General features: G+C 48.1%; 2 protein-coding genes across 6 annotated transcripts in view; one reads left to right on the forward strand and one right to left on the reverse strand.

Moving 5' to 3' along the window:
- Positions 1–1,183: 1,183 nt before the first annotated feature.
- Positions 1,184–20,686, forward strand: ATIC (5-aminoimidazole-4-carboxamide ribonucleotide formyltransferase/IMP cyclohydrolase). Its single transcript, XM_005528884.3, has 16 exons — positions 1,184–1,302; positions 1,766–1,892; positions 3,078–3,154; positions 4,163–4,229; positions 6,539–6,627; positions 7,872–8,023; positions 8,157–8,313; positions 9,510–9,635; positions 9,730–9,837; positions 11,059–11,144; positions 12,271–12,360; positions 13,169–13,297; positions 14,053–14,145; positions 18,787–18,969; positions 19,780–19,935; positions 20,365–20,686. The coding sequence occupies exons 1-16, from the start codon at positions 1,281–1,283 to the stop codon at positions 20,482–20,484; spliced, it is 1,782 nt and encodes a 593-aa protein (XP_005528941.2). The 5' UTR covers positions 1,184–1,280; the 3' UTR covers positions 20,485–20,686.
- Positions 20,687–23,484: 2,798 nt separating this feature from the next.
- FN1 (fibronectin 1) overlaps positions 23,485–25,601 on the reverse strand; it is a 51,530-nt gene continuing 49,413 nt past the window's right edge. For 4 of the 5 annotated variants that reach the window (XM_014257760.2, XM_014257757.2, XM_014257759.2 and 1 more), the window contains 2 exons: positions 25,433–25,543; positions 24,269–25,134 (listed from right to left, as the gene is read on the reverse strand). In XM_014257760.2, the coding sequence (XP_014113235.1) occupies positions 25,060–25,134; positions 25,433–25,543 (186 nt within the window). In that variant the 3' untranslated portion in view covers positions 24,269–25,059. Of the gene's footprint in view, positions 24,228–24,268; positions 25,135–25,432; positions 25,544–25,601 lie in introns of those variants that run through there. The other variant, XM_014257756.2, reaches the window with a different exon arrangement.

The following is a 25,601-nucleotide window of genomic DNA, read 5'->3' on the forward strand; positions in this document are numbered from 1 at the left end:
CAGCCACCCTCCTGAGCAGTAATTTATTACTGCTTGTCACTAGCTGCTGCTGAGAGTAATACACACACTGGGTTTATGCAGTATGTTTGGTATTTGTGGCTTGACTCTTCTTGACACAGACAGTACTGCCCAATCCCAGAGACTCACAAATCAAAACAGCCAAGTGTCTGGGCCTTCCAGCTGCATTTGTGTTGCACTTCCCACCTTTTTGCCTGCAAGAGCTAAAAACTTCCATTTATTCCTTCTTTTTTAATGCTAGTGGAGAGCCTAATGCAGTGTGAGTGCTCTGGGAGCTGCAGGTGTACAATGAACACCTGTGTGGCTGATGAAAATGTGACAGAAGTACGCAGGGATGCCTCAGGGGCCTGCCTATGCTGACACTATTGCTGACTCAATATTACCAGGTGGGGACGGGGCTTGTGCTGCAAATTAACTGCAGAGTGCTCTACCTGCAAAGCACTGAGCTGCAGCTAAACCCTGCTGGGGTGTACAGGGGCACAGCACAGATTTTAACCATTTAAAGCCAACACGTTCAGTCGATGCTACCTGTGAACCACAGGCTAGCAGGAAAACAAGCAAAGCTCTTTTGCAAGGAGTATCAGGAAATTTGGAGGCCCACAGAGGAAAAAAGTTCCCCCTGGTAGCTCCCCTTATGGAGACAACTAAAAAATAAATAAAGAGTCGTTTTACTATTTGCAAATGATTTTTTACCTCAGACTTGGTAAATGAGTGTTTTGCCTCTGCCCGTGTGGAAGCTCTGCGAGAGGACTTTCCACAGATCAAACTCCTGTCAGTAGTCCTGGAAAAAAAATTAATGACCCTTACTGCACTTCCTTCCACTGTGAAGAAGTATTGCCTCGTCTGCACCTCATTTCTCACCTATGTGCTAAGCTGGGTTTCCCAGCACCTAAAATTCTGTATATGTGTGTGAGTCTCTGTATGCTCGGTGCGCCCACATCGTGCTCACACAGGCACTGAGCACAAGCGCGGCGGGAACACCCGCGATACACGGCTCATCCTCACCCTCCAGGGTACCACAGCCCCGCTGTCTCACCCCGAGGCCACGCGTGTGTCTCAAAAAACACGTGTGTCTCAAAATACACGTGTGTCTCAAGAAACACATGCCCGCCAGCCGACCCGGGCACCGCCGCCCCCCTCCATTCCCCGCCCCGCCCGGGCCGCCCCCTCCGGCTCCCGCCCCCGTGCGCCCAAATCCCGCCGGGCCGCGGCCGCTCGTTCTTTCCTTGCCTCCGTGCCCTCCTGCACCCACCGACGGCGCCATGGCCGCGCGGCAGCAGCTCGGTAACGCGGGGCGAGCGATGGCCGCGGGGAGGGTGTCCCTGAGGGGTGTGGGGGGGTGCCCTGCCGCCGCGGTGCCCCGCAATGGCCGCCGCTTCGCCTCGGCGGGGCGGCCCCGGAAGGCGCCTCAGCGCCGGTTCCCGCTCGGGGTGCCGGAGGCGGGCAGGCGCTGCTTGTGCCCCCCGGGCCGGCTGTCCCTCGTTCCCGGCGCGGGGCTCGGGCAGCGGAGAGGCGCTGAGGCACCCGGGCCCGCGCTGGGCGCCCTGAGGCGCCCGCCCTGCGGCCGTGGCCTCGCCTGAGGGGCGGCTTCCCCTGAGGGGGACAGCGAGGCTCTGGTGCTCCCTTCCCCCGACACCGCATACACTCCTAAACTACGGAGCTTATAAAAGCTTCACTCGCTTAATCCTGTCGTTTTTTTCTGTTCCGCTGTTAAAACCTAAACACTCGTGCTCTTCCCGCCTGCCAGCTTTACTCAGCGTCTCTGACAAGACCAACCTGGTGGAATTTGCGAAGAGCCTGAATTCGCTTGGCCTGGGTTTAATTGCCTCCGGAGGAACAGCCAAATCCCTGAGGGATGCTGGCTTGCCTGTCAGGTACACACACTCCCCTGTACATCACCAAAAATGCTCTTTTGGGCCCTGAGGTTGCTTACATTGTTCTCTCTGTGAAGAAAACTGAGTGAAAACCGGTCTGAAAGCAAGTCTTCCCTTTGAAAAAAGAAAAGAAAACCCTGCCCCAAAGCAAACTTCAGGGCCTTTTTGTCCTGGGTTGGCTGAGGCTGATGAGTGTTACTGTGCAGAGAGGTGTTGAAGCTTTTTGTTGGGATTCTGCCTTGAGCCAGCTTTGTTTCCATGGGACAATCTGTTACTTTGATGTTCATAATCTGCCCTGAGTGCAACTCCTCACAGCCAGGTGAGAGCTGATCTTTGCCTGGTCCTGGGACAGCACTGATATGTCAGGAGCATGTTGAAGCTTGCTGGAGTTCACTGGTCACAAATAATTTTCCCAGCACAATCACTTAATGCAAACAGAGCCTTTGAGTGTTGTGCATCCAACTGTTGGAAAAAGGTCAGGTACAGTCACTGGCTGTTTTAGCCCATGAATCTGGGGAAATCTGTTCTGGTTTCTTCCATGCTGTGATTTAAAAAAGAGCTCTGGCAAAATAAAAACAGGTTTCAGTGCAATGGTGAAAAAAATATCAATTATTTGGCAGGACAGGTAACTGACTCCATTTTTGCTCCCTGTGAATGCAGTGGTTGGCCCCTGAGACACATCAGCACAAATCTACATCACCCCCAGAGCTCACTGTTACCCAGTACTTGGTTGTGTCTCTCCAACTTCCTTGGCTGTGCTGTCAGTGAAGCCTGAAGCAAAGGGTGCTTACATTTCCCCTTCTCTCATTATTGTTATTATCACCCTAAACAGTCACAAGGAGTGGTGAAACTAAGCTGGGAGGATGAGCACCTCCACATGGGCTTTCATTCTCTCTATAATCATTCTCTTCTATCATTCTTTTCCATTCTCCATTTTGACTTGGGGTCAAATCAAAATTACTTGCTTATTTTGGTGGTTCCAGTGCATTCAAGAAATAGCCGTACTGCTTAGTTGGGTGTGACCCACGAGCTCTGTTTTCAGCCATGGGAAAAGCAGTTGTTACCCCTTTGGCATAGGGAGGTTATGTAGTGAAATCTGTACGATTTCTTTGGCTTGGGTCATTCAGCCTCTAGTTGAAGTCGGTATGGCACATCTGTTACTGTGCTGTTTTCTTCTTTGGGCAGAGATGTTTCGGACCTGACAGGCTTCCCTGAGATGCTGGGTGGGCGTGTGAAAACCCTTCATCCTGCAGTCCATGCTGGTATGTTTCTGCTAATACATCTTTCAGTCTGGAAGAGGGCAGGGAGGATGGGAAGGAGTAGTTAACAGCTGCCTTTTTTAAGGGTGGTGTGGAAGAACCGAGTAATGAGAACAGGTTTTCTCCGGGAACAGAAGGAGAGGTGAAAAGCCATGGGGTGAAGTGCAGGGTGGCTGAATTACCTCCTTGTTGCTATGCTGGCATCTCTGCAGTTAGCAGAGCTCTTTCCCCGGGGCTATAAGTAACAGAGCTTCTCTGTAAATGCCTTTGCAGAGTCAGCTGCAGATGTGCTGGGGCAGGGAGCTCCACGGACCTGTGGGTGTGCAGCACAAGGAACACAACAGTGTAGGCTTTAGGGCTGATTTCTGCATGCTCTGATGTTCTCTGACTCGTCTTCAGCAGGGAGGATCTCTAAAAACTGGTCTGCCTGCACATTAATCCATCTGCTCTTTTCATTTCCTGTTGCTGTGCTTGAGGTACCTCAAGTGGAACCTGTTGCCCATCGTACGTGAGGGCTGGAGACAATGTCCCGTGACTCTGAACCTGGCACTGTGCTGTCCCTCACACTGTGCCAGCCTGTCAGCCTCATGTTTCTGGGAGTTCTTAGACCCCACCAGCCTCACACTCCTCATGCTCTCTTGCTTCCCTTGTCTCATAGGGCAGGTGCCCTTTTTCTCTCCCGTGAAGTCCTTGATGATGGTTTCAGTGTTTCAAGGGTAGCAAGCGAGTGCTTAGAATGTCCATTGTTGGGGTTGCTGGTCATTATTTGGAATACTCTAGGATTCAGCACTGGGGGAAGAACACCTGTTAGCATGGAATTTGAACAGCCAAAGGCTCTGTAAAGTAGAATAAAGGAGCAGGGGCTGAGGGTGCTGTCTGGACTAAAATGAAAAAGTTAAGAGAGAAAGGCTCTGAGCACAGAAGCACAGTGTGAAGGGAGATGTTGAATTAAAAACATCTGTTGGTAATTCAGTTATTTTTTAATGAAGATGCACTGTTTTTTGTAACTAGGCATCTTGGCTCGCAATATTCCAGAGGATAATGCTGATATGAAGAAACAGGATTTCAGCCTCGTAAGGTAAATGTTGGGGCACGTGATGCAATCCATCAGTAATCAAAAACCAACAGTAGAGCCCAGTCACCACCAAGGAAGGGGAGCAGCAGGGATTGTAAGCTCTACAGACCAGCAGATCTGCAGTCTCCTTTCTTCACCCTAGCAGGACAGGCTATGGATTTAAAAATATAATTTTCTACAGGCACCTCTTCACCACTTGTAGTAAGAGAAAACTGAAACAAGAAAGTTACATTGTGATTTCCACAGGGAACTCAGAGGTCTGAATTTCTTCTGGGTCCCTGGGAATTCTGACACGTTATCCACAGTCAGGATAGGGCCATGTTACACGTGTTGCAGAGTTGAGTGCAGTACTTTTGAAGCTGGCTCGTCTTCCCTCAGGTTGGTTCCACGTGTCTGATCAGATGGCAATTCCCGATTTTGAAATGCTTGCTTAGTAAATATACCCTTTGATATTTGCATAATGTTTACTGAGTTTCAACACATAAATAAAGAATAGACTTGGAAAATGGGTCAGGAACACAGCGTTTGTTCAGACAGAAAACACACAGATAAAGAGACAGAAAGCTTAAACTTTGAGAGCTGTCTTGGGAGCAAGTGAGCTGCATCCAGAAGCTGAAGTAACAAAGTTTGTGCACTAATGTACCAAAGTTTGGGGTTTTTTCCAGTTTTTCATTAGAATGTGTTTACATAGTTGAGTCACACAGGGCAATTGGGAGATGTATATAACTAACTATATTAACACCCAGCTACGGCATGTGAATAACCAGTTGTACATCAGGGAGTAGCTCCTGGTTCAGAAACGAATGGCTGAGCTGGACATAGCAAGTTGTAGGTGTAGCCAGGGTTGGAGGTACAGTATGACTGTGGGCCAGAATGCATCTGGAGTTTTAAAATTACTTTTAGAAACTGATGGATGGATTTCCAGGCTGAATTTGAAAACCTGAAATTTAAAAAACCACAGGAATCCTCTTAGATGGCTCAGCAGTGGTGGCTCTTCAGAGCACACTGCATATTAAAGCAGGCTCTGCTGAATTGCAGGGGGTATAACATGCCCTTACATCAATGACTTATGGTGCACTTGCATCCAGACTGGTAATTTGGATTCAGGTTCTCTTGCAAAAAGCAAAAGTAGCTGATCCTCAGCAGGACTGCCTTTGCATAGTTGCATAAAATTTGCATATGCAAGTCAGTGAAGGAAAGCCTGATACCAATTGTCTTGGTTTGCACAGATAAAAGCCTTAGCAGTGTTAAAGTCCACAGATTCCTGATGGTTTGCTACAGGTCAGGAGCATGAATGGATTGTGGGGGGAACGGGGCTTTAGAAACAGAAGAGACAATGAAAGACATTGTAAGAAATTTAGAGACACAGGGGGTTCTGAAAGCCATACTGGAAACTTATAATCCCTTCTGCTGGAGTTCACATGGAGTGGGAACAAAGAAATGCTATAAGTTGGACACAAGGGTACTCATCACAGCAGTTCTCTGCCACACTGAGCACACCTTGGAGTTTGATACCTTCATGTACTCAGATCAAGAGAGAAAATTAATTCCATTGGATTAAAACCCCTGTTTGTGAGGGTCAGAATAAATCCCTCATTTCACTGCAGTTGCTGTGGCTCTGGTAGGATGGGACTCTCAAGTTATTACATCATGCTTGCTGGAATACATGCTGCTTCTAGATCAGATGGAAAAACTAACTCCAGTAAGGTCTGGTCTTAGTTTGAGAGGGAAAAGTCAATTTTCTCCCCTGCTTTCATGTGCTGCAGAGGCTTTATGGCATTTGGGCTGCACACTCAGGTTCCATATATTGTTGGCATTTTAAAAGTCCAGAAGGTGACATGTAGGTCATTTTCTGTTCTTGGAAAAGTTGTGGAAAATTGGATTGATTGTACTTTGTTAGCAGTGGACCTTTCTTGGATAGTTACTGTCTTTTGAGAATTGGTGGATGCCCATTTTCAGTATTGCTGAGAGCGCACTTTGAAGTCCTTTGAAATTGCTCAGGTTGTGCACCAAAATCACTAAACATATGTTATTTCAGGCACATCTATTTAAAGAAGCTCTTCCTTTAATCTGGTGCTGTAGACTGTGGTTCTGACATTGTTTGATACACAGAGTTCAGCTGGAATGTCACAGTACACTGTACCATCACTTGCCCTTGGGCTGAGCATCACTCTTGGCCACAGGATTTTATGCTGGTCCCTGATCTGAGAGACGAGACCATAAAATCACTGGTGACATCTTGTGCTTTGCCAAGCCCAGTTTGGCACTTTTATTTCTTGCTGAATAACCCAGTTTTCCCCCTCAATTCTCAGAGTTGTAGTGTGCAATCTGTACCCCTTTGTGAAGACTGTGTCTTCTCCCGGTGTGACTGTACAGGACGCAGTGGAAAAGATTGATATTGGTAAGTTAAAGGGAGAGCAAATCTGCTTTCCAGACAGACTCTATGCTTCTGAACTCTGAGTGGTCTCAGTTCTTCTCTTTTTGTTTGGTGGTCTTTGCACACCTGTAAAGGAAGTCTGCTCAGGAGCTACAAGGAGCAGGCTGAAGGCATAGCTGGGTAAGCCTCCTTGCTTTTAAGCAATTAAATGGCAATAACAGGCTGGCAAGGCACGCTGCATGGGGGGCAAGTCATGCACTGCCGTAAAGAAGGGGCCTGAGGGCTCTGCTAGGAAGGGCCAGGTGGACCATGCTTCCTGCTGAAACATGGAGAGCAGACTAAACCTCTTCTGTAGCCTGACAGTGTAATAGAAATGTAAAAAAAGCATGAGCTTTGGAGAGCAGAGCTGAGCCACTGAAAGTGCTCCGAGGATGGGTGAGAACTTCACTGCGGGAAGCCATTAGAAGGAAAGGGGTGAATGTGTGGGAGAGTACTCAGGAGCTGAGCTGGGAAGCACGGACACCTGCATTAGCATGTTTTCTCTTGCTGCTAGTTATTAACCCCAAAGGCTTGCTGTGCCTTCTCTGCAGCATCTCTGCTTGGCAGCCTGTGAACAGCACGGGCACAGTTCTCTGCCATGTGGTTGGGTTGGGATTGGATTTTCTTGCAGTAGTTTAGTCCAAATGATGCCCAGCAGAGCTCTCTATTAAATGTTTTATGGAGTAATACTCGCTCTGCATGAAGCAGTGCCAGCCTCTACTTTTCCTTTGCAGCAGCCTAGTATCCTGTATGATTTAAAGAGTTGCAATAGCAGTGCAGTCAAGACTGAAGGGAGAAGTGTGGCATTTTATCTCACACAGAGGACCTGGGCAAGATTCATTATTATTTGCAGAGACATTTGGGAACCTCTGTTGTGTGGCAGCGTGAAAGCAAATCTTTCTGCAGACTCAGTGTGCAGAGGATGGTGGTTAAGCCACTGTGAGGACAGACATCTTTGGGATGTGGCTGTGCTGTTGGAAGACATCCTTGCCCCAGTTGCACATCCTTTTCCCTCACCCCTACAGCTCTGTCTGGGTCTGCCAAGCCCAGTCAGTGTGTACCTTCACCAGCAGACTGAGTCAAATTCACCAGCCTTGGGCATTTTGAAGAGCACTCTCACCCCTCTCTGTGCTGGAGGGAGGGGACACATTCATCTGGCACAAAGGATCGATGGTGCATGTCCCTTGTGTCCAGGAGGGAAGTGCTCCATGCCTGCCCCTCTCTTGCAGGGGGAGTGGCCTTGCTGCGGGCAGCTGCCAAGAACCACGCCCGTGTGACAGTCGTGTGTGACCCTGCAGACTACGCTGCGGTGGCCAAAGAGATGGCAGCATCAAGGGACAAAGACACTGCCATGGAAACCCGGCGGCTGCTGGCACTCAAGGTTGGTCACGTTTTCCTGCCATGAAGGAGCTGGGCCAGGCTCGTGTTAAAAGAGGTTCTTTACATCTTTAAACACCAAATCCTCTGTAAGTTGATGCTTCTAAGTGGACAAGTGTCCCCCTTTGTGTCCCCAGGCCTTCACCCACACTGCTCAGTACGATGCAGCCATCTCTGACTACTTCAGGAAGGAGTACAGCAAGGGAGTGTCGCAGCTGCCCCTGAGGTACGGCATGAATCCTCACCAGAGTCCTGCTCAGCTCTACACCACGAGGCCCAAACTGCCCCTGACAGGTGAGGCCTTGGGGCTGTGCTGGCCAGGAGGGAGCTCTGGGATAGCTGGGAATGGAGGTGGTTGGACATGTCTTTGAAACTGAAAGACCATGTTGTGCCTTAGTCCAGGGGATGGCCAGCAGTGTCTTCATAGCTGCTTTATTACTGAGTGGTGCTAACTTTGCAGTTAAAAGATGAGCTGTATGAGACAGGAAAGCTGCTTTGTTGAGCCCCACAAGACCAATTGCAGCTCTGTGTTCTCTGTTGCTGTAGGATTGTGTGTCCAGGATGCTTTGAACAGATTTATGTAGTGTACTTTCTGCTTGACATTAGATCCAGACTTCGCAAAGGAAAACCTCATCATCCTTTTAAGATGCTTTTCTATTTGCCATTTTCCTTGTTTAGTATCTTCCCCATTTTTTTTTGTGTCACTATTTACTCTCCCTGGAAACCAAGCTATTTTTCTCTAGGCCTGAATTGGTTTTGTTCCTTTTTTTGTCTTTCTTTGGTGGATTTGAGCAGAGGGTTATTACTTTGGGTTTGTAGAATGCTGCACCTGCTGATGGTGGTGGCAGGAAGGGATACTGGCCCCACTTGCAAATTTGGGACAGGTCTGATGTGTCTCTCTGCCATTTTACAGAGTGTGCCACTTGCCACAGGATTGTTGTAGTGAGGGGAAACCCCTGTTTAGGAGGGAGAGTCTGGCTACTCTTGTTCTTGAGGCTGCTTTGAATGCGTGTGGGCATTGTCCTGCTGAATAAGCAGTGAAACATTGTGTTGCAGCATTTTTCCCATTTAAACTCTGGAACTTCTTAGGAAGCTTTTCTGTTTCTGCACTGGAGGTTGATTTGCTTGCAAGTCTGCCTCCCAGTATGGCAGCAGAACAATGCTATGCTCACTCCTTCTGGATGTGGATTATTGTTAAAATAATCTTTTCTCCTCCAGTCTTCTGAAATGCTTACAGTGCTGCCATGTCAGTATGAGCAGTTCTTCTTTCAGGGCCAGAGCAAAACGTTTTGAGAACAGACCTTAAAATGACCTTTTCTCTTGGTGTGGGTTTCTGGGCACTCCACCAGTTGCTGAGGAGCCAGGGTCATTGAACAAGAAGAATTTGTAGTGATTTGAGTGCTCTCTGGGAGAAACCCTTTCTGCTGGCTCTCCAGGCTGTGGGGAGAGGGGTTTGCCTGCTTCAGTGTGTCCATGTGCTGTGTTTGCAGTGGTGAATGGCTCTCCCGGGTTCATCAACCTCTGCGATGCCCTCAATGCCTGGCAGCTGGTGAAGGAGCTGAAGCAGGCGCTGGGCATTCCGGCCGCAGCCTCCTTCAAGCACGTCAGTCCCGCAGGTAGGGTGGGACGTGCTCCCCTCCCCCGGCTGTGTGGGCAGGTCCTGGGGCAGGCACCAGCAGCTGGAGTGCCCTGGCTCGTGTTTCCCACTAGGTGCTGCTGTTGGAGTTCCACTCAGCGAGGAGGAGGCCCAAGTGTGCATGGTGCACGACTTCCACAAGACCCTGACGCCCTTGGCCTCTGCCTACGCCCGGAGCAGAGGTGAGGGCTCCGAATAACCACAGCAAACCAGCCTGTCCAAAGAGCTGGGCTCAGGGCTCAGCACCTGAGCAGCATCCTCAGCTCTTCCTGCTCTTCCCTTTGCACCATACTCCTCCTCCAGAGGGGTTTTCTCCATAAGGATCTTCCTGAATCCCTATCAGAAGTTGCTTTCCAAGAGAGCAGCCCTTGTATGTGGTTTGAAAGAGCAAAAACCACTTTGGATTCTGTTCCTTGGTGAATATAGAAGACTTGTAAGATGATGTATTTTTAAATTTAGATTTGTACATACACACATACCTATGTGGGGCTTTGACCCAAAGAATCTGGGTAAACAGCAGTGCTGGTAGCATGCTCAGCTTTGGGGTGCTCAGGAATATTTAACTTGAGTAGAGATGTTTCTGTCTGGTATTTGGTGGGGTTTTCTTTAAAGCTTTTGTACTTCAGATCTCACCAAAAAAAAAAGTTAAAACAAGTAAACAAAACCAGTTTGCTTAGCTGAGATACTTTGCTACATTTGTCATTTTCCAAGGAATTCCTAGAAAATTTGCACAGATTTCAAAAAACAAGGCAGACTTGATAAGGAGCGTATTGACTTGGGTTCGTTCTTCACAGACCACCTTTGAATGTTGCTCTCACAAAACCATTGCATGATTGCTGAAAAAATAAAGCCTTAGAATGGCAGGGACAGAAGAATTGACCTTGCAGAGTAGTGGAGCATTTGTGATGGGAATTGATTTCACCTTAGCTATGCCATTAAATGGAAAGTACTTATTTTAAAAAGAAAGAAGAATAAAAGTTGCTACATTTCTGGGTCTGCTTTCTTGCAGGAAAAGCCAGGTGGGAGCATAGCCATCTAAAAGCTTTCCTCTTTTTTTCCAACTGTCTCCCATCTAAAATCTTTCTGTGTGATCCTTGCCTCTCCTTGTCCTCTTGCCACCAAGGGTACAGCTGAGCTGCTTGCATTGCTGGAGGTAGTCATTACAGAGTTAGAGCTTTGACAGAGGCAGTGAAGAAGGAAGAATATCTGAACTATGGGAATATATAAAGGTCCATGTGTTTGAGGTAGGATTTTTCATCCTTGTTGCTTTTATGGCCTCTTTTTTTGGTTATTTTTGCTGTGGGATTAAAATCTTAGCTCTCACAGCAATTGACTGGACTGTAGGAGTGAAGATCTTTCTTTGTCTGGTGTTGTAGAGTTTGAGTAAAATCAGGATTTTTCAGGTGCTGATCGGATGTCTTCTTTTGGTGACTTCATTGCCCTGTCTGATATCTGCGACGTGGCTACTGCCAAGATCATCTCCAGAGAGGTCAGTGACAGCAGCAAATCATTCCAGGGTATCAAGGAGAACCTTTTCACATGCAGCCATTGGTTTGTGACAGCCTTTTTGTTGGAAATTGACCCATTTTACCAGGAAGACTTTGACTGGGCTGTTTGTGTAATCCTCTGATCCAGAGTGCAGAATTTACACTGGTCTTTTGATGTGTTTTTTTTTTTCCCTACCAATTAGCACCTGGCTGTGTGCTGGAGCCTGTGAAATAGCAGAGCTGACAATGCTGCTTTCCACGAGGTGCTTGCAAACTTCTGGAGAGGAGCCCTGGTTAGGCTGTCACAAGTGTCTGGTTGAGCAGCTGTCATGGGAGAAGTGAAGGACTGCAATGCTGATGGCCAGCCCCCTGCCCAAGGCAGGAATTTGGAAATAGATTGCTACCTGCCACTTAGATGTAGGCTTATCCCCTTCCCAAAAGCTGTGCTTTTTCCTTAGAATCACAGAATCTTTTGGTTTGGAGCAACCTGTTCTAGTGGGAGGTGTCCTTGTCCACAGCAGGAGGATGGAGTGAGGTGGCCTTTTCCAAACCAGCCCATACTGTGATTTTATGATGTCAAACAAATGAAAGAACATATTCAGCTGGTTTGTGAGGGTAGCACTTGGTACAGTGCTGCTGAAAATGAAAAAAACGTTACCCACACTGTAAGGCACAAATGTGAAAGTTGTGTATCGTTTCACAGCACTGATGAATGTAAACTCTCAGTTTCCATGCTCTTAACAGCTCTTTTTCCAGCGTTTTTGCCTCCTCAGGAGTCTCACTGCTGAAATAAGGATTTATTGGATTTTAAAGCCATGTTTAGTGTTAGGGCTGAGAAGTGGGGATGTCATGGTCAAACTGTTTCCCCCTGGAGGAGGATATTATTAGTTCCATTCTGATTAGAAGGATGTGGGGTGCTTTTTCCTAACTTCTGCCAAGAGCTCACAATGCTATGCTGGTTTTTTTCCCAGGACTGAAACGCATACTGTAACAGTGCTTTTGCTGTTGTAGGATACAGACAGACCCCAAGAGAGGTGTCTTCAGTGCAGGAAAGTGGCTGGTGGAGCTTTCAGGCTTAGACCCATCTCATTTTTCTCTGGTGGAAGCTGAAATCTGTGTGTGTTGCAGGTGTCTGATGGTGTGGTGGCTCCTGGCTATGAGGAAGAAGCTCTCAAAATCCTTTCCAAAAAGAAGAATGGTGCTTACTGTGTCCTCCAGGTTTGTACATGGATGAAGCTGGAAGCACAGACACTTTGGACCTAAGATGATGCACCTTCACATGCTGCAGCCAGTATGCTTGTCAAGCAATATTAATATTATGTGGTCAAGGCAGTGTCAGGTTGCCTTTCTAGTTCCTGCAGGGATTGTTGGGATTCCAAAATCAGTTTTGGTGAACATGAATCATGGATCACAGATTGCTGTCAGGTCCTATTTCTGCTGCCTCTGAGAGACAAATGAGCAGAGAACTTCTCTGTAACATCACAAAAAGAAAATCCAGGGCTTAGCTGAAGTTGCAGTTGTAGTGTAGCTGCCAGGGGAGTTGGAGAAGATGGCTCAGGTGCTTCAGGCAAGAAAGAATGAAATTGCAGACAGTCATGGCAGCTGATTACCTCCTGGAATTCAATTAACTTTGCAAGGATGAGGTCATATTGGTGAAGCCTGCATCATCAGGGCTGAATGCAGAGCAGTGCTAAGGAAAGTTGGTCTAAAACATTTCACTGGATTAGGAAAAGCACATAAAGCGTGTGCACGCTCCTATTTAGTCACCTTAGTCTGGGTTGTTTCCTGTCTGAAGCCTCAGATAGGGCTCCCAAAAATCTGAATAAATAAATCACATTCACTGCTCCTTGAATTCCACAGAGGGCTGGGAGTTGTACCTTGAGGCATGTAGGAAGCAGCTCCAGATATTCCTGCCTTCCTTTGGAAGGCTCTGTGTGTGTGTGCATATTTTTCCCCTTTGTGTGGAAGCTACAGGACCGTAGGTTTTGGTCCAAAAGTGTTTTATTGGCCTGTGTTTGGCTTTCAGATGGATCCTCACTATGAGCCTGATGACCTGGAGGTCCGAACCATCTATGGCCTGAACCTGATGCAGAAGAGGAACAACGCGGTCATTGACCGCTCGCTGTTCAAGAACATTGTCACCAAGAATAAAAACGTGAGTGTGGGAGAGACATGAGCTTAATGACACCTGGAATGAATGAACAGCTGTGCCTTCATCAAGGAATTTACCACTGGACCTTTCCCATTGTCTCAGACTTTACCACAATGTTTGTAAATACTCTTTGGAAACAAGAAGCTGCTGTGTGCAGTTTTTTATGGTGAGACAGCCATGTGCTAAGGATCCATCACATCTCCTGACTCATTGTTTACATCACCCTTTTGTGTACATGGTTTTGTATAAACTCTGGCCTGGCTGCTATTGCTCAGCAACTGGAGCCCACATCACCAGAAAGTTTTCAGTAATTTCTTTGTCTCTGACCTCATTCTCATTAGAAAAACAGACATTAATGAGCACATGATTAGTCACAGGCTCAGAAGCAGGTTCAGATATTGAGGTAATGAAAAGAGTTTCCATAAATTAAGAATGGAACTTAAAAATAATACAGATTTTGGGAGCTGTTCTAATTGTTGTGGTCCTGTTTTTTGCCTGTGAGCACATCTGATGTCAGTAAATGCAGAGGAGTCTTTGGGCTTAAGGCCAGTGATGGAACCCACTAAGATTGAGTCTTACCCCTGATCTCTCTGGGAGATCAGCTGCCAAACCAATCATTTGTGGGTTTTAATCTAAACAAAATTTGCTGGTAATTGAACAAAACAGGGTATTTTTAGCTACCTTGTTTTCAGTAACTGTGATGGCTGGGGGTGTAGCATGGGTGTCAGGGTGGCACTGACAGTGGTGCTCTGTTCCAGCTGCCTGAGGCTGCTGTCCGAGACCTGATCGTGGCCAGCATCGCTCTCAAGTACACCCAGTCCAACTCTGTCTGCTACGCCAAGGATGGGCAGGTAGGAAACTGCAGCAGGCCTGGGAAACCCTCCAGCACACAGGGAGCTGCTGAACAGGTCCAGAGGAGCTGCCCTGCACAGTGCTGTGCAAAACAGCTGTTTCTCAAGAGGCTGCTTCAAAACCTTGCTGTCATTTTTTCATGGTGGTGGCAGGGCTGTCTCTTTCTTTGGTGGGGTTGGAAAAGCTCTGAAGTGCTTCTGCACTGCAGCCTTGAGTCATTTCTTTCTAACTGCTCTGTTCTTTAACATCGTTTTTCTCAGGGAGTGTTGTAGTCAATGTAGAGCCTTTGGAAATTACAGTAGGTTTCTTGGCTGGTTTCTGACGAAATGCTTCTTTTATTTTCACTTTTTCCATAGAAAGATGGGATAAGCTTTCTTATTTTCACCCTTCTGGGACAATAAAAATCTTCTGTTCTCCCTGATTATATTTTTTTAAAAAAGCTGATGATGGATGTTGGAATTTATAGGGACATTATCAAATGTGCCTGTTGAGATTATGAATCATATGGTCACACTGTGGTTTTGGGCTAGAAAGGACCTCAAAGCTCATCTCATTCCACCCCCTGCCATGCCAGGGACACCTTCCACTGTCCCAGGTTGTTCCAAGCCCTGTCCAACTGGGCCTTGGACACTTTGAAGGGGTGGGGCAGCCACAGCTTCCCTGGGCAACCTGTGCCAGGGCCTCACCACCCTCACAGGGAAGAATTTCTTTCTAGTATCTAACCTAAACTTACCCTCTTTCAGTTTGGATCTTGAATTTTAAAAATGTCCATTCTTTCCAAGTTGTCATCAGGTGTTCAGCCTAAATAATTTACCTAAAAGTTGGTGTAAATGTATTGAAAGTTGTACTTTTAGCCAGAAGATCATTCTTGTAATGGTGCTGTTTAGCTGGCTCTTTGCTCTCCATGGAAGTTTTTCAGTAGGCTTGGATTACTTAAAAGAAATACAGAAGAAAAAATACAGAGAATGTTTTTGAGCTTGGTACATCATAAATGAGCAAAATGGATCAAAGAGTGAACCCTACAGGTAGAGACTGAGCTCGAGCTGCAGTGCTCTCCTTGCAATGGTGCTGATGTGTGTTTGTCAGGTTGTTTGTACAGCCTGAAAACGCTGCAGTGCTGTCTCACAGGACTTCCTGGGGTTGTGTGCTGTGTAGTTCTTCAGAAGATGTCTCTGGAGATCCAGCATTTGTCTTTTATTCTGCTTCATGTTGGGTTGTTTTTTGCTTTTAAATGATTCTCTGCACTCAGCAGTGTTAGATCTCATAGCCCCAGAACAAAGGTGTCGCTGTCTGTGCTGCTTTCCCCTCATCACAGCAGGAATTTCCAATTTCCCCAGTGCTTTTGCAAGTCTGGGCTGAGCGTGGTGCTGCAGATGTTTCCAGAGTGTGTGTGGTAATGGATGTACCATATGGAAGGGAGAGGGCAGGAGGGAGCAGGGAGAAGCAGCCTGGGCAGGCAGGGAGATTTAGCTAGCTGGGCTGCAGAAGTGGCTTGCAGATTTTCATGTGGGAAGCACCTTCCTCTTCCAGGATCTGACATGGTTTGGGTGGCATGAGCAAAGCCTGGGAAATCCAGCTTGCTTTCAGTCCCACTGATTTTGGTTTTCCAGGGGTTGTTTCAGCCTCACAGCATCCCTAAGGAATGGGGATGCCTAGGAAAACTCTGGTGTATGAGACATCCAGAATGTTTAAGTCTGGCACCGCTGGATTCAGGGGTGGATCAGCCCCTCCAGCAAGGCAGCTGTGTTAGTACATTCCAGGAACGTCTGGAGTGGGAACCATTTCTGGACCTGAGTGTCACTTAATTTGCAGGAAGCCAGCTGCCACTAATTGCAATAAACACTTCCACTTGTTCTGGCTGACTTTCAGCTTGTACCACGTTGATTTACACTTGCTTTAATGACACCATCATGTTTTAAATGAGCAATTTAAAATTGTTATTTCTTTATTCTCTGTATGGTAGCATAAGAAAAACCTGTTAATTTACCTTATGCTTTCCCAGTGACTTCACTGTTTTGTTTGTCTTCCCAGTGGTCAAGTCCTTTATTAGATTTTTATATTTCCAAGTGTCTTTGGGATTTTTGTTTTCATTCATTATCCAGGGAATATCTGAGTAGACCCAGACCAGTCTGGATCATTTTGCAAGAGTCCTTTGGGCATTATCCATCTCATCCACTCCGTGCTGTTGCACAGCATTCCAGCTACGGAGTGTGTTTGACTCTCCTGTGAACCAAAGTGTTTTTAGTCAAGTAATTCTTAATTTTCACCCAGTCTTTTTTCTATTAAGTGATTTATTTTATTATTTTTTTCTACTCACCCTGTGCTGCTGTCTCCTTTCACTGCTCACACTTAATAGGCTCTGCTTAAGCACTTTTGGATTCCCAGGAGATTAAGCTCTGAAAGAAACATAATTAATTTTTGTGTAGGAGGTGGGGGGGGGATGGCTCCTTTGTGGAGCATTTTGAGGTTTTGGCTGTGTTTTTTTGTGTGGGGGAAGGGGGTACCATGTGGGGCAGGGAGTGATGAGGTGTAGGAAGAAGGATTTTATAAAGTGGAAAAGACAGGGAATAGGTACAGGCCAGTGTGAGGGGAGATGCAGGAACGAGTCTAGGGGTTGTGTTATTAAATCAGAAGCTCAACCTACTGAGATTTCTCTTCTTTAGACCAGGAATTCCAGGCTGGATTGAGGAAATCTTCCCCAGCAGTGTTCCATCAAAACCTGTGCTGTAGGAAAGGCAAAACAATGGCTTGAGCCAGTGTTACAGATAAACTTCTGTAGATGTGGGGGTGCTTGTGAAGAATTTACAGGCTGCATCACTTTGATCAACTGAAGTACAAAGTCCCTGCCATTTTGGAGTTTTCAAATACAAGCCAAAATTTAGTTATTCATCTCTTGACAAAATTTAGGTCACAGAAAACGTGAAATATTTTGAGTGGTTCACAGAGGAAAGGAAAAGGCTCTTTTAGAAAGTTTCTTGGATGCTGACAGGTAGCAGAGAACTCTATTCCATCACAGGAGTGCCAGGCCACAGCTCACAAGGATGTGATGAAGATTGAGACACCCATCTGTCTGGAAATGGACACAGGGCATCCCAAATATTAGAAACTTGGCAATGTTTCATGGTATTTTGGCCCCTGGTAGCAGCACTCAGTCTGGGGTGCTCTCCAACATCTGCATCTCCAGCTAAAAATTCCTGCCTTAGCCTAACCTTGCTGGTCCCTCTCTGAGGGCTGGGTGGCAGTTCCTGGTGTGCTGTGGGACACAGCCAGCCCTCTCCTCTGTGCAGGGAGGGAGGATGAACCTCTGTGGGAGTGATAACACATCAGTGTGCAGCTGCTGTGGAGCTTCTTTGGGGTTCAGGGTCCCCTGCAAGTTTAAGTGGGTGGGTTGAGAGCAGAGGTTGGACATCAGCAGTGTTTGTCAGGGGGCAGGTGCCACTAAGGTGTAAGAAACTGAATCTGTTCAGTGTTCGTGCTACCACAAATATCCCTGTGGGTTTATTACACACTGATGACTTCAGTTATGGCTCAGCAGATTATATCTGATAGCAGCCCAAGCCTTTCATTTGCTCCTTGGGGGAACAGGATCCAGCAGAACATTTTATGGTTCTGGTAAGAGGTGAAGTCACTGTGCCTTGATGAATGGGAAGACAAATGAGTCATTTCTTTGAGGGCAGCCTGCGACTTACGGCTTTACCATCTGTCCCAGTCTGAGCTGGGAATTCTGAGGCACTGGCCAGCACCTGGAGCCTCAGCACCATTTCCCTGGAGAGCAGTCTGGGGAACAGCTCAGCTGTGGCTGAGCAGGAAATGATGGCAGAGACTTGTTTCCTGTCGGGTCTCTGGATTGAAGTGGCAGGAGCTCTCTGTAGGAAGCGGGACCCCAGGATGGACAAAAGTTACCAGCCCAAGTGTGACATCCCTGGTGTTTGGGTCTGGCTTCAGAAGCTAAGCCAGTGTTGTATTTTCATAGCAGCTTCCTTGAGATGAAACCACTGTGGATTTTGTTTATGTGTTAGAGATCAAGCACAAGTGCTATTAGATAGGGTTAGCAGCGGCAATTTCAGAAAGCCTGGATTCTGGCAGGTGGCAGCATAGGGTACGTGTGGTAGCTCCAGGGCTTTGACAATTCACAGGATGTAACGGTGCCACTGACCAGCATTCCTGAGTGAGCAGTGGGTTTACTTCCTTATCAGCCTGGCCAGACAAGCTGCACCTCTCAGCTGATGTGGTTAAGCTGTGTGTGCCTGACTCAGCGGAGAGATGATGGTGTGTGGGTGACTTGGGCTCAGACATTAACACTCTGACTTGAAGTGCCCCTTTCCAGAAGAGGCAGGAAGCCAGAATTGTATCACTCTCCTGGGGTTAAGGGTTTGACAGCTGGGGCTGTGGTGTTTAGAAGGGTGAAAGAACATAAATCTTTTGAGCGTGACTGTCAGCTCAAAGGAGTTAGCAGTTAGAAGTTAGCAGTGCAGACAGCTGACCCTGTAAGCAATTGACAGGATGGGGAATGCAGGCGTTTCCCAAATTACCCCCACTAATTACCTACAGTTTCCCCTGTTGGCTGAGGAGCGGCAGAACTGGGGGAGGTCTTTCCTAGCAGCCTGTGCAGCTCTGATGTTGTTGTCCCTGTGCTGCAGGTGATCGGGATGGGCGCGGGGCAGCAGTCGCGGATCCACTGCACGCGCCTGGCTGGGGACAAGGCCAACAACTGGTGGCTGCGGCACCACCCCCGTGTGCTGGCCATGAAGTTCAAGGCCGGTGTGAAGAGGGCTGAGATCTCCAACGCCATCGATCAGTACGTCACCGACACCATCGGAGAGGTGAGGGCTGCCCACGGCTTCCCCTGCAGCTCAGCCCCTGCCAAACCAGGCCTTTGTGGAGCGCTTAGAGCTGGTGTGTGTTGTAAGGGGTGACTCCAGAGATCCTGGGCCCAGGATGGTGATCCCCCAAGGTCATTTACTGGCCCTGTGGCAAAGTGTCCTGGTGTGCCCCTCCCATGCTGCACCCACAGCCCCCGGAGCTGCATCCTGCCCTGTGCCTCAGTGAGCAGCTTGGCTTCAGCTCCTGGTTCTTCCCAGCAGTGAGGATGGGGTAAAGCTGATGTTCCAGTTCTCCCTGCCCTGTCAGTGGCATCTCCTTACACAGAGCTGTTTGTGTGGCACTTTGGATTCTCAGAATCCCTCTGACCTCCCCATTACAAAATAGCATGTCCTTTTTAAGTATCAAAAGCCAAGAGCTGGATTAGGAGCCTTGTGAATCACTGTGTGAGCAGTTGCTTGTTTAAACGGGTAAGAATTGGATCAGTTGCTGTTTCAGAAGGTGAATCATAAACTGAGCTGCTGTAGGTCATGGGTTAAGTCATCTCCCAGATGCCTGCTGGCATCCATAAATTCCAAGGCAGAGCATCTTGGAATTCAAGAAGGGAGAGAAGGAATCCCTCAGGTGCTGTGGTGAGGAGAGGAAAGGAGTTAAAAGGATGCAGAAAGAGCTGATGGTGGTGGTGTTTTAAACCCCCTGCTATGAAGTTCCCAGCAGCAGAGTCACGGAGCAGGGGCCATCACTCATCCCCCTGGCAGGGAAGTGCTGGCAGCCGTGTGCTCTGGGGCTGAGCTGGCATCTCGTGCCTGCAGGATGAGGACCTGGTGAAGTGGCAGGCCCTGTTTGAAGAGGTGCCCAAGCAGCTGACGGAAGCAGAGAAGAAGCAGTGGATTGCCAAGCTGTCTGCTGTGTCCCTCAGCTCCGATGCCTTCTTCCCTTTTAGGGATAACGTCGACAGAGCCAAGCGGGTAAGGTCATGGCAGGGCCAGGTGGCTCCAGGGGAGTGGCTGTGCAGCCTGAGCTTTTCATTCTGTGTGCTCTGCTGAGCAAATCCCTGCACTAGGATAGCAGATCCTGGGAAGGATGTTCCTGGTGGTTACTGCTCTCACAGGGACAGTAATTATCCAGTCATTACTCAGTTTGTCGATTTGGGATCAATAGAGGATTAAAGTTGATTAAACCATTTAGGAATATCAAGCCAAGGCTTCCAGAGGAACCATTTTAGGGTTATTTCTGAGCAGCAGAGAGAACTTCCTGCTCCCTTAAGGAGCAGCTTTGGGGATGGAAGCCTTTGTTCAGTGGGATGTGGATGAAGGACTGGGACTGCCAGCTTCTTCTGAGGGGGATTTTGGGTTTCCATCCTCTGATCCTTGCACTCCTCCTCCCTGTCTGTGCAGAGTGGAGTGCAGTTCATCGCCGCCCCGTCGGGCTCAGCTGCCGACGACGTCGTGATCGAGGCCTGCAACGAGCTGGGGATCACCCTCATCCACACCAACCTCCGTCTCTTCCACCACTGAGCCCTCTCTGGGCACAGCCTCACCAGCAGCCAGGACCTGAATGTCACTGGTGCAACTGGGAGGCTCCTGCAGCCTGTGCTTAGCAAGAGTTTGTCACTGTGAAGAGGCCTTTCCCCGTGTTCAGGGGGAAGGAAGTGGTACAGATTGGCTTCCAGTGTAGAAAATCAGTGTCTTTTGCAAATAAACATACAGTTGTTAGCTATGTCCTGTCTATGTGGTCCCTGTCACACAAATTTAGGAAAAAGGTTTATTTTTGAGGTAGTTTTTATTGGTCCAGACTTTACTAATTCATTAGATGACCTGTGGAAGGGTGTGAAAGCCTGGCTTCTGCTCAGCTTCTCGTGGAACTGATAATCTGTGTTGTCCTGAACTACGTTGGGTTGGTTTTTGGAGTCAGCAGGTATTTCTAACCCATTATCCTCTTCCCTGGGAGGAGAGGGGGAGCAGGTCCTTTGCACAAGGCACTCTGGGGTTTGGTGCTCTCAATCCTGCCCTACACCCTGTGCTTTGGCAGTGCTTCACTGCTTTCTCCAAGGTAGGAGACCCATTGACAGGCCAGTCCCCATACTGGGAGCAGAGTTCACAGGCTGGAATGGGGGAAGTGTCTGGAGCCACTTCCCTTTTCTGCTGTCTGCATTAAGCAGATTTGAACTCTTGAAGTTTGGGAAGAAGCAAAGTGAAAATCTGCAGCATGGTGAGAGAAGTGAAGGATGAGCCCAGACATTTTTCCTGGCAATCACCACGCCCATTTCAAAGGGATTTTCTCTTTTCGGTTCCATTTTATAAAATCTGTTCAGTTTTGCCCAGATGCAGCCCAAAGTTTTTCAATAAACACTTCTGTAGGCTGAGCAGGGAGTGTGTACGTGTGCCCTTGGCTCAAGCTGGGCTGCCCAGGTGGGAGATGGACCTGGGAGAGGGGAAATTTGAGGTGTGCTGCTGGCTCTGCTGCTGCCTTGCTGTGACTGTGGCCATGGCTTTCATTTTACCTGTTTGATCCAGACTGGTTCAAATGGAGCAAAGCAAAGAGACATTTCCTAGGTGAGTTATTTAAGAGACCATAATCCACACACTGGTTTCCCTTTAACACTGTCATTCCATCTGCCCCTGCTCCAGCCTGAAAGGGAACAGATTCCTCTCTTTCCTGATCTCTACAGTGAATTATTTTGTCTTTTCTGATCTCTACAATGAATTCTTTCCAAGTGGATTAGACAGGACAGGGTAGAGGGCATTCTACCTTTTTGGTGTGGATTAAGACAGCAATCCAAAATAAAAATTGTCCACTTCTTCCTGGCTGGCCTCTTTGCTGTGCTAACCCAAACCCTGCCCTCTGACTTTTCTGTGCTGCTGCTTCCTGTGAATTGTTATCGCTTGGAGTTTCACTTTAAAAGTTGGGGTTTGGGACTCTTCCACAGAGAAGAATCCACAGTGTTCCCTAAATGTCTTCTCTGTGCTGCTGTTGTGGCTGGAACTGGCACAGACCCTGCCACGAGATTCTCTGGGGAATCTCTGTCCATTCTTCACCTGCATCTTCCACAGCACTGGCTAAAACAGAGCTGGCAGTAAGAATCTGGCAGCTCCTGTTCTGTGTATTCCCCTGATCCTTTCTTTGCTGTCCTTGGGGCACTGTTGGTTTTACTGAAGGGAGTTAGTAGGTACTGATGTTCCAGGTGAGATCTGCACAAGACAGGAAATGTCTACCTCTGCTGATACCTCTCTAGGACCTGGCTGCTGTCTTACTCGTGCTGCATGACTTGCACACATCTCAGCACCTGCACAGGGATAGTTTTGCCTCCTGCTGTGCCTGTGGTAAGGTTAAAGGACAGACAGTTGTTTCCAGGGGGAAAACTGTATTGGTTAATGTCCCAAAGAAGAGTTCTTGATGATCCTGCCTTGCTTGAGTGGATAAAGGTTGAGAAAAATCTCTGGTCTGGTTCCAGGTGTGAGGTGACTTCACAGGAATGTCTCTGGGAATGGTTTGTCCCCTGGGCTGCTGTGACAATTCCAGCTAGCCTGGTACCCTCCCCCTGAAGGGAGCTTCCCCTGGAGCTGAGAGTGGTTGTAGGAAAGGGCTGTGGTGGTCTCAAGGTGTCCCTCCCGAACCCCACCGATCTACTTCTGCCTCGGATGTGGTGGGGATTAAAAGCAGACTCTGAGCTCTGCTTGGTGTCTGTTTCCCAGAAGGGAATGTAGGGAATGTCCCTTCAGCTGGTGTGTTCTGAGGAGCAGCTGCTGCCAGGCTGGGATTTGCAGTCAACATGTGGCACCTTGCCCCTGGCAGGTCCTGTGCTGGCAGGACAAGAGCTCCCAAAACGTGGAAGTGAACAGAGAGCAGGGAGGAATCATTCTGGGCCTTGGCAGGCACTAACAGAGGGGTTTTATTTTTTCCTTCAGCCACCAAGGGACTTTTCCCTGGAGTAGACAGCCCTGACTCTGGTTGTTCCTGGGCTCTACCCAAAGCTGAGCAGACAAACCCTGTGGAGCTGTGCCTCCTCTTCTGGAAAAAGCTGCCAAGGGCTTAAATTCAGCAGGGCTTGGCATAGCTGTGAGCACCCGTGTGCTTTAAGGCACAGACAAACCTCTGCAGGGAGCTTGGGGAAAAGTGCTGTTTCAATTATTTTATCTTGAAATGCTCCCCATTGGGCTGGGGAGGTCTTTGCTGCTGGTACAAGAGATGTGACAGAGGAGAGGAGGAAGGCTAGGACTCCTCTTCAGTGTGTTGGTGTAGTGAATTATTTAGTGACAATGAAAGGATTGTCACAGATTTGCTCTCTGGTCCAAAATACGTAGCCCTCACTTGGGAAAACCAATCTAGTTTAATGGGAAATGACTCCTCTGTCTCTCTGTCTGGGCCAGTTTTAGTTCTCAGGGTTTTTTTGGGATGTGTTTGGCTTTTGAACACAGGTGGGGTAGAACTGACTGTTGCTGCAATCATCCTACTCTTTGCAGGGGTTTTGGGCGCTCTGTAGGCAGCAATCCCCGACAGCAACTTGAAGGCAAATGGTGTTTTCACGTGATGCTTTATTGGGTCAGAGAATCCCAGTGAGTGGAGCAGTACAGTGCGTGTGCAGCCGAGGGGAGGGGGCTGAGCAATCCTGACAGGACCTGTCCTGTTCTGCGTTTGCAAAGGCTGTACAGGTCCTGGCAGCGCAAGCAAAGGGACTCACTGCTGGCTTGGATCACTCTAATCAAGACTGGTTTTGTTTGAAAAGGGTTGTGAGGAACATTTCGTTTACCTCCCTCCCCACCATGAGGTAGAAGCACAGGAGACAAGAAAGGGGCCTGTGCGTGTAACACCCAGGCTCGGACCCAGTTGGTGCCCACCTCCTGCTGGGTTTCAAAGCTTGAAATACATTCAGCTTCACAGGTTTGGACAGTCTCACTAATTCTGGCAACTCAGCCACTGAAAGCTTATTAAGTTCTAGGTATGGAAACAGCTCTAGCTCAGTTCATGTGCAAAAGCAGAGGCTGCTTGCCTTTCCCTCCCTTCCCCTGCTGCCCCAAAGCAAGCCTGTGCCTCCTGCCCGTGCCATACCTACCCACTGTCTGCACTCTACGGGGGCAGGGGTGCAGCTGGAAGCCTTTAATTAACAAACTGCTCTACCAATATCCTCTCCAGGTTTACTTCACTCTTCTTTGGGCTGTTTGTTCCATCTCGTGTCAAGGCAATGTTACTCCAGCTCTGAATCATCCCGCTCAGAATTATCCACCTCAGAATTATCCAGCTGAGAATAATCATCTTCATCCTAAATTCCACGGCAGCAAAGAGAATCACTTAAACTATATGTCTGGTTTGTAAATCTTTTTATTAAAAGAGTTGGTTTCTTTTCTTTTCCACAGTAGTAAAGCTTTGGCACTTACAGTATAAAAATAATCACTGATCATAATTACACCAAATTCCTCTTTTGTCAACTGCATACTAAGTGTCTTCCATACATTTTATTCCCATATAAAAACACTTGAAGGTCAGGGGAACAAAACTGATAAATAACAGTATGAGATATAAAGATACAGCTAGAAAAATACTAGGATCATCAAGAAAGAATTAGGACTGTGCATATTTTAAATATCACAGTGATTGGATTTGCTGTTCCTATCTTATTGCTGGCTGCATGCTTACGTGAAAGCAGAAGTGTTTGGTGGACTTTCCTATCCCTAAACCTCAGCATTGTTGTACTCAAATGTTCTTGCATAGCACAGGAACCGTGGATTTCTACACCCTCCCTCCCCCTCAGTATTTTGGTCCCCCACCAAATTTGTCATTTGGCACCTCTCCCCCTCCTCCCCCTTTTTTTTCTTTGCCCCCTTTAAATTTGAAAATATCGACTAGAATTCAACACTTTGAGCAAAACCAAGACAATCGCTACCAATCATGAGAAAAGTCTGAAACACTCCAAGAGTGGCGCTTGGAGAAGCTGTGAGTTGAGCTTAAGCTGGAAAAATGGCTCCAGAGCAGAGGGCCATTCTCACTAGATGCACTTTTGCTAGCATCACTCCAGTTTGGATGGTAATCGTGGCACATAGGGATTTATACTTTGGTTTGTCTGTTGCCATGGCCGCAAGGAGTCTTGCTCGAAGTTACTTTCCCCGTGGATGTTGTGTGTCTGCCTGTACATCTAGGGGCATGAAACACTCAATGGGGCAGTTGACGTTCTGTCAGGAGGGAAGGAAATCAGTTAGAGCTCTGTCCTGGCTGTGCTTTGTGCTGGGAAATCACTCCATGCACTACTGCCTCGGAGCATGCACGAGGCCCTGCTGGGACTGTGGCACTGCCGGTGTGTGTGGAGGGCGAGCTCAAGCAGGTGTGTGTGTGTGTGTGTGTGCCGGGGCTGTCATGCACTGCTGGGAGCACGAACCCGCACGCTGCTCCGGCCCTGGAGCCCTGCAGCGACCCCGCCACCTGAGCCAGAATCACAGCAGGACAGGGCAGAGGAGGAAAAGTTGTACTCACGGTGTTGGTGGCCTGGTGGTACCTCTGTGTGAACTGCGTGTAGGTGTGGCCAGCGGAGCCTTCGGGGGCCACCTCCACGCTGGGCCTGCGGCAGTTGTCACAGCGCCAGCCCTGCGGGGACAGAACGGGCCCGTCGGTGCCCTGGCCAAGGAGCTGCCAGGGCTCATGG

Source organism: Pseudopodoces humilis, chromosome 8 (assembly GCF_049639895.1).
Source record: "Pseudopodoces humilis isolate 2021_Gansu_Grassland_sample_001 chromosome 8, ASM4963989v1, whole genome shotgun sequence".
Classification (NCBI taxonomy): domain Eukaryota; kingdom Metazoa; phylum Chordata; class Aves; order Passeriformes; family Paridae; genus Pseudopodoces; species Pseudopodoces humilis.